Here is a 12,200-nt window from a genome sequence, read left to right on the forward strand (position 1 = left end):
TGATAGGTTTAAATCTAGTTTTGGGTTCCCCTTGACGTAGAAATTTGCGCAGGACGTTTAAAGCGACACCGATTGAAGTTTGATGTCATAACTGCGAAAGAGAAAAAGTGTATATGGGTCAGTCAAAGCTGACAAACCTTTTTCCGGGCAAAACCGACATCGAATCATACGCGTACAATCAGGTAAACTTCAATGTTAAATAAATAGCTTTGGTATTTTTTATTTGAATCTAGAGAACCCGTTTTGAAAAAATGCGTGTTCTGAAAATGGCTATAGTTTTCAAAAGCTTCCATGTAAGTGCAAAAACATAAATCGAAACTTATAGATGACATTAAGGAGATGACATTCAAAATAGACATGTCCATTAGTATCTATTATATCATGAGTAGGAATGACAATTTTTCATTCGCTATCATGAAATGGTCAGCTTAGTAGTAGGGCGTTTGGGCTGTAACCATTTTTATGCTTTACACTCGTAATTGAGCAACAATGATGCTGATGGTCTATGTGTTGACTTACGTTCATTTGACAGTCCATTGGTTCATACTACAACTTGTGCATATTTTGGTTGCGTCTCTGTTACCATTTTTGTGTGGTAACAGTCTGAAAGAAGCAGTTTTGAAAGACACTGGATGCTCCTGAGATTTGCCCTTAGTTTATTGCACAGCTTTGCACATCAATGAGTAGAGAAAGGTTGAAGATGGGTTAGGTGGTAGGTAGGTGCTTGCAAAATAGTTTGTGATTTAAGCCAGTTTTTTAGTTTAAAAAATAAAACTCTACTATATTTGGTGTTTCTGTTTTCATTTGAATGCCAGAATATGCATTACGAAAACATTTGCATTTAAGGATTCAAATGTAAGATCTTTTTATTTGAAGTATCAAACAGTCGCTGAGAGCTATTTTCTTAGCATGGTTACTGAAAATCCTCCAACAGCCTGGGCGTTGTCATAAATGTCAGTTAAGGTCAACAGCAATTGTAACACTATCTAGAAGAAAGTCTGCATTCCAAGAATTACAGACCTAGCAGGGGAAATTCACGACTTTGAGGAGATTGATGGTTATAATAGAAAATATGCATGCTATTTTTAATTCTAGGGTTGACAACGCTAAGCGATTGTTATCAAATGTTTCTTTTATGTGGTAATTTAATTAAGGGAATTTTTAAACAAGATACAAATTGTAACGCACCATAAACTTTCCTATTTAGTAGGCGGTACTTTATGAAAGTTGGATAATTGTAAGATGTTGTTTCTGGTAGAATACATGAGGTGAAATATTTATGTAGTTAGGATGAATGCTTATCATGGATACCTACCAGAGTTGCAATTTGCTAATATTGATGTTGTCAAGTCTGGCCTGTAGTTGAAATTGTTTCTGATTATAAATGTTACTTTTTCATTTCAAATATGCTTCCAGCAGGACTTTTTTCAAAAGTTTTATTACGATGTATATTTTTTGTTTAAAATTAAATTTTTATAGACCTGCATCTATCGGCATTATAAAGTCATTTTCTCGCAAATCTTTAATACCAAGTAGGATTTTGTTAAACCCAGTCCCTTACATATTGGTAGGCACAAAATTATGTTATTCAGAACAGACTCTTTTTGGATTGTTGAAAATGTAAAAATGTTAACTTATAGCATATGACAATTAAACTATACTATTATATTATATATGCTAAATAATATTTATAATACTAAATAATTATATTATGTACTAAATAAATATAATAAATAAATATATTATAATACAAAATAATATTATATATAATAAATAATATAATTATATCAAATTATATTAGATTATACTATAACATGTAAGCCATATTATTTTAGCAAAGATTTGTTTGAACATTGATGTAGTCCGCTATTTACGCAATGAAATTTGCCCATTGGGCACATGTTATGCATTATAGGTTAGCTGGCTCTCCAATCGGGTATACAATAGACATTGGAGTTTTCGTACTGGTTTGATGTTAGCATCAACTAAAAATATGTGTTGTTGACACCCTGCTAGTCACTGGGCATTTTCTATACATATTTACTCTGAAGCATACGGTTGTTCAATTGACGGTCTCTTCACGTGTCAATTAAATCCTAAATTGAATTAAAGATCTTAGGTTAATAATATAAGATGTCCTGCTGTAGTATATACAGACAACAGCAGGACATCTTATGTTATTAGTCATCTCCATTACTAGGGTGTCCCTTTTGTGTACCTTCTTTACCATTTGGACTTTCGAGAAAGTGTTCTTTTGGTTTGGCTTATGTCAACAACAATCGCTGTCACGTTCAGATACAAAGATTTCAATTAGATGATGGATGTTTTTGGTTCCATCTTAGTAATGTTTTGAGATTTTTTGTGTACTGTTCATTTACAAAAGTTTTTTATAACTACATTTTATTTGTTAGTCTTTTTATATCATCAATTCATCTGCATATGCGCTCGTTCGTGGAAAAACCGCCATATTTGTAGACTAACAAGCATCATTTGCGTTATTGAATTGGTATTTTTGGTGTTATTTCGAGTTTATATCGGGATTCTCTGGAAAAAAGTATTCAGTCTCACTGAACAAAATTGCGAACAACAGCGCGGTTCGCAAAATTAATAGCAGAAGCTTCGTGTTTTCAACGGTAAAAGTTGTCTACAAAGATGGCAGACCACGATAATTCACAGTCCTGTACTCACGAGATGACATCACGGAAAAATGAAGGATAGTACTATTATATGATGGTAATACTCATTCAGTTCGGCTACTCCAAAGTCTGTGATTTTAGCTGCACAGCTGTTCTTAGTGTTAGTATTTTTAGAAGGTGTTAGTAGAGAAATTTCTTGTTAAATGGCTGTATACAATGTAGCGAGGCTAGATACAGCCTTGCTATATCTTGTGGTCGTCAGCTCATGATAAGCATTCTAAGGACCACCTGGTTACTAACGGCAACTCTACTAGCAGCCAAACATCTTTCACTGCTCACTCATTTATCACTTCTTTCGTGTTGTACCCGGCTTGATTTGTCACTTAGATTGTCACATTCAGTCCTGTCTTTTAGACAAAAACAGATATTTCTGTTACAAGAAACGGTTTAACAAGCTCTTCACAGTGATTTGGATAACTCGGTGTGTATACAGGACATCGCTATGGGTAAGTACAAAGGCAAACCACTAGGGATATTTACGTGGTTTGTAGAATTTAATGATGCATTTTCTGCACGTGATACGTTTTGCGTCATGAAGTGAAATCGTTCTTTCAGCTCTACTAGGTCTAGTGGGGTTTCGTTGGCAGAAGTTCTAGTTATCTGTATGGCTACTAAATGCTGTCATCATGTATCTATTACATTTCCCCCCCCCCCCCCCCGCCATGTTTAAACTTGAAGACAATATTAAATGAAAAGCGAATAATCAATCACTGTCCAAGAGCAGAGATCGCTAGATTTCTTTAAAAAATTGATCTTGTTTGCGTGTGAAATTGTGATATTTGTCAACTGGTCCCTGACCCTTGGTAAGGTCGACATTTTTTAATCCAATCCATAACATCCCATTCTGTATTAATGAACCTCAACGTAATGACTGTAGCTGCCATGCCAGAGCTAGGTCAAGGTTGAAAGCCTGAATAATTTACTAATTTATACTTTGTTTTATTATTTAATGAAATATTTGCTACTGGAAGTATCTTGCGTGTCGGCATATTTTCTGCCATAATTGTTGCTTTGTGTCACCATGGCAACATTTTGACACAATCAGGTTGTCATATCAAAGGTCATTTTTTGTCAAGGGCATTTTTTCGACAGGGTCGCTCTTTCCAATTATAGCGCTACAGGTCATTGATCTCATTTTTGTATATGTTTTTTGGTGTGAGGCCAGTTTATGGCTATATTTTTACCAATCTCACCATGTAGCGAGTGACCTTTAGTGACCTTTTAATTTTAGGTATCAAACATTTGTTGATCAAATTTGTGTTAACGCATAGCTCTATGGCACCAGGGTGTAAACCCTATAACTCTATGGCACCAGGGTGTAAACCCTATAGCTCTATGGCACCAGAGTGTAAACCTTATAGCTCTATAGCACCAGGGTGCAAACCCTATAACTCTATGGCACCTGGGTGTAAACCGTAGATCAGGACCCTTCAGTAGGGTACAGTATGTACTCAACTGAATACTCTAGACGCCTATATCATTAAGTGCTGGGGTATCACATATCTATCTGTAGGTAGTTACTCGCTTTAGAGTGTCAGCCACAGGCATGAAATAATTTGTGACACACATTTTATAAATTTTAGTTTAACCCGTGTGTATCTAATTTGAGCTTAGTTATTACACCATAAATTGCTATGGTTGAGCTCCAGCATTGATGTCCTTTTCCTGGTATGACTCATTGAAGGTCTTTGCGTGTCACTGGTATGTCGCTCCGAATTTGCAGAAACTATAAATAGCCCAAGTTATCAAGTTATATCCAGCTTGTTATCTTATTATAGCCTCAGTCTTCACTGCCATTCACAACAAAGTACCACCGCATCTAAGTATTTGATGGATTAATGCTAGTGTTAATGTTGAGGCTTTTGTAAACACATTGGCTTTACTTCCGTCTAGTAAAGTTCCTTGCTATTATCACACGGGAGCGATTATTACACTGGAGCGACATTTAAGCCTGGGTGGTTATTATACGGAGTTCATGCGCCCATGCGCCTAGGCTCACCCCGCATTGCGTATGTCATCAATTACTAATTATCGGTGATCAATAGCGCAGAGTCAATATCCTTAGCCAAGTCTAGTAATCTCCGATGCTAAGAAACTTTGCTGACTCTATCATCGGGTGTTTACACTCTTCAGCCGCTCATAGTTTATTGCCGGAAAGCTACAGCGGGATATGATTACTAGAGTCGGGTATAGTTGTACGGCTTTAGACCTTCTTAGGATTCTGTACGAGTTCAACCTAGAGCTTCACGAAAATGGCGATTCAATTGGTTGGTGGTGATTTTTAAGGTAAACTATTTGAAAATCACCAGGATTTAAAGCGATGCCGCCAATCGTATAGATGATGTCATCACAAAACGATGATTTATCTCACACGTGATGATTTTCAGAGTGGGCGATACTGGAACTAAAATATACGGGCCTTCTAGTCTTATAATACGCTCGTTCCATGGCCTTTCACCCACATGGAAATTCATGAAATAATTGTTTCTAAATATCACCGACACAAAGCAGTTTCTTTTCAAGTCAAAATATACAAAAAAACATTTACAAAAATTTACATGTTTTTTACATAATACTAATAACAATAATAATATCGTGATGTTTTGCAATTTGCAGTATTGAATTGTCTGGGGATTTTGGAAATCCTGAAGCACTAGTTGAACCCTGGGTTTCAGTAGTGATGCATTGTATTAGCCTTCCATGAACTTGAAAACTTATTTCTCTAAGTACACTCTTATCGATGAAACTCTGTTTAACACTATGTGTAGCACCAAGTTACTTGGGTAGTTAAGCTTTATGAGTAGCACTCATACTAAAACTCACTCAGGCTTACGATTGAGGTAATTGCTAGGATGTGTGGAATTTCATTTCCTGTTTTAGTCATTTGTAATAAATGATCTCTAGTAAGTAGAAGACTTCAGTGTAGTAAAGAGCTTGCTTTTTGGTGTTAAAGACCAACTTGCATAAAATGTTAGTAGATTTTATCATAAAGTGTCGGTATGATTCTATCATTTTGATGTTTGAGGTGATCTGATAGTCCAGGATGCCAGCACTGAAATACTTTATCCTGATTAAGCTTCTCAGAAGAAAAATATGTGGAAAATGATATCACTAGTCGCTGTCATTGCTTTAGTTGATATCAACTATTGCGCTCAAGTTACAGCGTTACCCATCTTTAATCATAGACGTCATAATTGCACTTTCACTTGATCTAAGCGCTTTAACCACGATCAAGTTTTATAGATTTTAAACTTGTAACATCCTGGCAGTTAGATCACCTCAAACATCAAAAGCAATTGCAAATGATAGAAAAATACTGATACATTCTGATAAAATCTACCAAAATCTTATGCAAGTTAATTTTTTACAACGTGAGAAAACTTTTAAACAGGAAACAAGTTGTTTTAGTACATCTTCATCAAACTTCAAGTTCTGTGGCTGACACTAGATGTAGCTGGTGAACATGCTAGTGTGTGATTTAGGCTTGCGATAGTAATGTATAAAATAGTGTTTTTGCTAATGCTTCCTCAGCGAAGGTGAAGGTCATATTTGATTACGATGCCACACAACCTGACGAGCTAACCATAACAGTAGGAGAAATTATACATGATGTTATCAAGCAGCCTGGTGGATGGTGGGAAGGTTCACTCAATGGAAAGAAGGGAGTCTTCCCCGACAACTTTGTTGAGGTAGGTTGAACTGGAATTGGTGACACCATCGCTAGTTGGCGGTGCGTGGTTGTGAGTTGTCGAGCTGTTTAGGAAATCGGAAAGATTTGCTAATTGAATTTTCAGGTGGTTGTGTATTTGTTTTGAACAACATGTCGGTTAATCTTGTTTTTTTTTGGATATCGAGTTTGACTCATCAGGGTCTGACATTTTAAATTAATTAAAAAGTTTATTAAACAAGTCTAAGTGGAATATTTATTGCAGCGAGTGCTTTTCTGATGCCGCGTTATTATATATGTATACTATCTGTGCTTCCGGCGTTGTCCGGGTATTAAAAATCAGCTTATAAACAATGAGAAGTAATGAGAGTTGCCTGCCACTTGCTATTAGCCTAGCACATTGCCCATGGAAAGTTTGAGTAGCTAATAATGAGAGCTACCAGCTTCTCGCGACGTTTTGCTTTGACCCTGCAAAGCCTTTGGGTATTTGCTCCCATATAGGGACATATATCAGTTAGCTTTGAAATCGATCTCTGTGGCTTAATTGGTACGGTGCTGAACTTGCGAGTGGGAAGGTCCGAGATCAACTCTTCTTCAGTGCGAATTCTTTTTTCCAAGATTTTAATAGCTATAGCCGGGCGATAAAGCTTGTAGCTTGTAAATAGTTATAGCCGGAATGCAGACAGACGACATACTTTGAAAAATATATGTATATATTATGTATATATATTATGTATGTATTATGTATAATATATATATTGTATGTATACTGTATATGTTACATATATCTATATATACAAACGCGCATGACCTTTTACCCATATTTGAGCAAATAGTTCCCTTCATCATAGGTAAAAAGGAGAAGATACTTTGCGAAAAGTCACTCCAAATCTGTTTAGAACTCACATCCACGCTCTTCGCTGACAAAGTGGCCACATACTACCTGAAGAGCGCGGGTGTACAAAACAGATTTGTAGTAACTTAACTGGCTATGTATGTGTATGTATATATACATGTGTGTGTATATATATATATTTCTATTCTCATCCCTGTTTACCCGTGGGTAGTTATTTGTAATCAAGCGCGAGTCACCTACCAGAGGCCTGGGAGTTTCAGCACCCGCCTCAAAGTCTTAGCCATTCACAATAGAGCGCTCCTCTGCAACTCACTGTTGGCCCATATATAAATATGTATTATTAATATATCAATATTTATAATAGATAAGTGGTCAGGACTACTGCTAACAGCACTCTACGCTCTAAAAAGTGTGGAGTGTTATAACTAACTAGAGTGTTGGAATAGGTTAATGTTGCTCATCTTTCTTCCAGATTGGTGTTTTCCTCTGGGGTCACGACAGGTCTGTTTCGTGCTTCTGCACTCGTCAGGTGACTTGCGTTAAAAGGTTGACTTGCGTTAACCTATTCCCACACTCTTTTTAGTTATAAACATTTATATATATTTATTATTTATATAAATATTTTATATAAATGTATAAATATGCAGTAACCTTATTAATATAAATTTTATTTGATAAATAAGTTTTATAGATATACAGCCAAAAGAACTGACTCTTTGTTACTATAGACCGTTGAAGTTGACTGTCAATTCTTCATTATTTTAAACGTGCCGTTAGCATTTGCATTCATTGATAGGCAACAATTATATACTGTACATAGTTGCTGATTTAATGTTCTCTCATAGGTTGCTGTCAGATTTTCTACTGCTAAAATTTTCATTCAATGGAATTAATAGATTCATTCAAGGCGATAATCCATAAATTAAATGTTGGTCGCACATCATTGAAAGTTATATGTATATCTATACACATCGTCCTAAACAAATGGTTATCGTGTATGGTATAACTGTACGGTGCGCCCTCGGGTTATGATTATCCTGTTAGACAGTTTTTTGGCCTCACGATGTTTTTTCGCCCTTGTCTTTACGACCTTTTTTGTCATACGATTTTAACAAAATTTCTTTTGAAATTCGACTTTAGCAGTCGTTGTGCTGATTATGTCAGTTTACTATTCGCTAAAATCTCTTCCACAATGCATGAAGGCGATCCGATGCTTGCTCTCTTCCTCAGCTCAGCATTTTTCATTATATCATAGACCCAGCTCAGCCTATAGGAAATAGAATTTTGTTTGTTAAATACGGTGCTGTTAGTGTGTAATTCACTTATCTTGTTTTCAACCATCCTTCCCTATATTAGTATGCATGAGCTTTCTTACGATCTAGGCCTACTAGTTGAGTGAAGGATCGATCATTCCTCCATTAATCACCTCGTAAGCGTAAACGATGCGCGTGCCCCACATTCCTCAGATTGTTGTCAGTAGCGCAATTTTAGTAGTAATTGATGAATGCGTGCTTCACAAGCGTTTAGTAAATGGTAACACTAGAGGCGAATGACTGCAGTCTTCGTGTTCCTGTTTCTTTGTTTAAATAGCAATTAGCAATATCAATAGCAAATCTTATAAAATCTTATACCTTATAAAACCTAGAGCTTGGCGATTTGATCATTTGGTAGCATGGCGATTTTTAAGGTAGACGATTTAAAAATCGCTACCATTTTTAGAGACCTCGCCAATCGTATAAACAATATATAACCATGTAATGACATGTTATCTCACACCTGATGGCTTTTAGGGTGAGCATAGCCTGTCTTGACAAGCTGTTGTTTTTGCGTAGTTGTCCCCCCGTCGAGCGGCGAGCAACAACAGCTTGTCACAAGACGTACTGCACCTGATGCATTAGCTGCACTTATAAGGAGTTGTTCTCTTCCGTCTACGCGGCTCGGCTGCGATGTTATTCCGGTCGCTCCATTGGTAATCATAACGGATTTCACGCAAAAATTTATGAAGGAAAATTAAGATAAGAACGTTTAACTGGTGACCCCTCTCTGCAGTAAACTGCGCAGGACAACTACGCAAAAACAACAGCTTGTCAAGACAGGATAGAGTGAGCGATATTGGAACTAAAATGCACTGCCCTTCTAGTCTTATAATAAGCTCATTTGATGGCTTTCCACGCCCACGGGCATTCATTTGTCATTGTCAATCACGTTTTAAACTTGCCAGTGTGTATGGATTATATGATTATATGGTTACAACACAACTTCCTTGATTGACCATTACCACTGGGTTCTTTTGTCATGAATATGCTCTCAGAATTTATATGATTTTGTGTACAAATCGGTCCTAAGACATCATCTTCATCAAACGTACACCAGATTCAAACACGCAGATTCAAGGTTATCTACATGCATGTTTTATCAAATATATATCTCTAAGATAATACATAGCGTACAGGACAATGGTAATAACGCTTGCCCAATATCTCGACACTATTTGACAGCAATCCTCAGAGAGCGATGGCTGCCTTCGTTCGACACGGTATGAGACAGCTACTTGTGTCTCATAAGCCTGGTTCCCATATACGTCGCAAAGCACCGGCGACAGCACCGCATGCTATTAGCGGTGAAATGGGAACCTGCGCACCGGGTACCGCAGGTAGTTGCCGGCGACATCGCACTAGTTTTGTGCTGTTCAAATTTCGCAAAAGGCCGTAGGCAAAACCTTCCTGTAATGCACTGTACAGGTGAAGGTCACTATTATAGAAACGGCATAGCAAGCGAACATTTTATTTGATTCCGCGATTATGTTTAGCGATGCAGCTTATATGTGAACATATTCTGCCGAGCCTAGCGTCGCAAGCGTTTTGCTGCGCAAGTTACCGCCGGAGTATCGCAATCGATATGAGAACCAGGCTTTACAGTGTTAGATGAAGTGTTTAGCTTTTCCGTCGGAGACTGATGATTTTAACTTCTCTGTCTCCAAACTACAGTATTGGACAATTCTCTGTCTTTGTTCTCTTGCTGGTCATCATGGCTTAGCGGTTATTAGGTTCAGAGACTTGATCAAGTTTTGAGCACTTCATTGTAAAATTCAGACCTCATTATCCAATCATACGGCGTCTGTTCGCTATGATACTCCATAAGTTCAGATGTTGGAGATGAATCCTTCCGACTTTAGTACAGTCAAATCTTGACATACAACATGTCTTGCCATAGATCTTTAGCATATGATGTCTAAAGTTTCTTGAAACATGGCTGATCTATAAAAAAAATTATAAACTTTTGTTGAAATTAAAAATATAAAGTGAAAATGTGTAAGCTAAGTTAGTTTTTACTATATATAGTGTAAGTAGGGATAAGTTACTAGGATGTTCCTATCACTCACTCTACGGCAGGGTTGGCGTAGTATTTCCCATGGCGGTTATTACCGCCGGTTTATACCAGTTTTTACCGCCCCGGGAAAAACTCATTATTGTCCAAAAGTGGGAAAAAGTGGGTAAAACTAAAAAATCTCTTTTTTGACAAGTTGACTAATACTAAGGCAAAGAATAACAATACACTTATACCATTAGCTGTCATAGAGCTTCTTTATGACCTTTTTACAGTACATAGGCTAAGAAAGTGCATATCCTTTATAATTGGTTTATTTACTAAATATTGAAGGAAAAGGCTAGGTCACAAGATAATGTTCGTTTATTTACATACATGTATATTAAATATTAATATTAAATAAAAAGCAAAATTGATACGCGTGAAACATGACACTAAGCACAATATAACAATTAGAAAATAATTGAAAAACAAAAACACATGAAGATAATGCCAAGTAGTCGAGACCGGTGAACTGAACAAATGGATTAGAGTATTGAGAATTGATTGTCAAAGAAAAGTTAATCCTCTTATTCAGCCGAATCATACCCTAAAGAAATTGTTTTAGGATTTGGTATCAAGCTACTAGTTTGGACACTCCAAGCCTGTTGCACAGCTTGGTCTGAACTAAGGAAAAAGTGCTCAACAATACACGTCAAAACAGTTCTATTGTCGGACTGTAAAAGGCTCATCGTTATTTAACGTTGGCCCGTATCTTGGGTGTGAATTTTTTCTAATTTTTCCCACTTTTAAACAGTATTTTATTTCCATTGCTAGTGATTGATATAAATATGAAGTCACACAACTAATTGTTTAGTCCAATTTTCCATTTTTATTAAATTTTATTGTTTAGCAAAATATTTAGATAAAAAATTCTGGAGTTACAATATTTCTCAGCTGTTCCCGGTTTTCACCAGTTTTTCCCCGCTGCCCTGGGAAAAACAGTTTTCCCGGGAAAAATGCCAACCCTGTCTCTAACACTGTACTTCCTCGTTGGCATTGAAGGTTGTCTACACATTTTTATTACTGCTGATAATATGAAGAACACCAAAAATTCGAATTTTTAGTTTCCGTATCTCTCTAAATTAGCCAATAATCTTGAAGTAAATCTGCTTTATTAACATTCTATTTGAACATTATTTAGAAAACAAAATAAAACTGATCGGCTACAAACTCTGTCAGTGTTTACAAACGCTACATCTTTACTGACCCACAGATGACCTTTGCTGACACGCAGATGACCTTGGCTGATCCATAAGATAAACAAGCAATAAAAACGTACTGTTATCGGTTAATCTTGAACAACTTAACTTTTACATTAATTAAATTAATTAAAATTTAAGTCTCTAAATTAAAGTACATGCACAATGAAACCTTTTTACTAATGGTTACGCTATCAAGTTTTGCTTTTCATATATATTAGCTTTTTACATGTTTACATGTTTTGATATTATATATTATCAATGTATGTAATTGCTGAAAAATTATTAATTGTTGACTTTTGGCTCTAGTATTAATCCAATAAATCATCGTGTTCGTCCATGAATAATTGCTTTGACATTTGATGGTTTCGGTATACGAATCAATTGGCAAAACAGACTAATTTTGTATGTCA

The 12,200-nt window shown here is 36.3% G+C and overlaps 1 protein-coding gene across 6 annotated transcripts in view; it reads left to right on the forward strand.

Moving 5' to 3' along the window:
- Window positions 1-113: 113 nt before the first annotated feature.
- Window positions 114-12,200, forward strand: part of LOC137405488 (SH3 domain-containing kinase-binding protein 1-like) — a 34,277-nt gene continuing 22,190 nt past the window's right edge. For all 6 annotated transcript variants that reach the window (XM_068091767.1, XM_068091771.1, XM_068091770.1 and 3 more), the window contains exons 1-3: window positions 114-182; window positions 3,051-3,142; window positions 6,228-6,385. In XM_068091767.1, the coding sequence (XP_067947868.1) occupies window positions 3,139-3,142; window positions 6,228-6,385 (162 nt within the window). In that variant the 5' untranslated portion in view covers window positions 114-182; window positions 3,051-3,138. The remainder of the gene's footprint in view (window positions 183-3,050; window positions 3,143-6,227; window positions 6,386-12,200) is intronic.

This window comes from Watersipora subatra, chromosome 9 (assembly GCF_963576615.1).
Source record: "Watersipora subatra chromosome 9, tzWatSuba1.1, whole genome shotgun sequence".
Classification (NCBI taxonomy): domain Eukaryota; kingdom Metazoa; phylum Bryozoa; class Gymnolaemata; order Cheilostomatida; family Watersiporidae; genus Watersipora; species Watersipora subatra.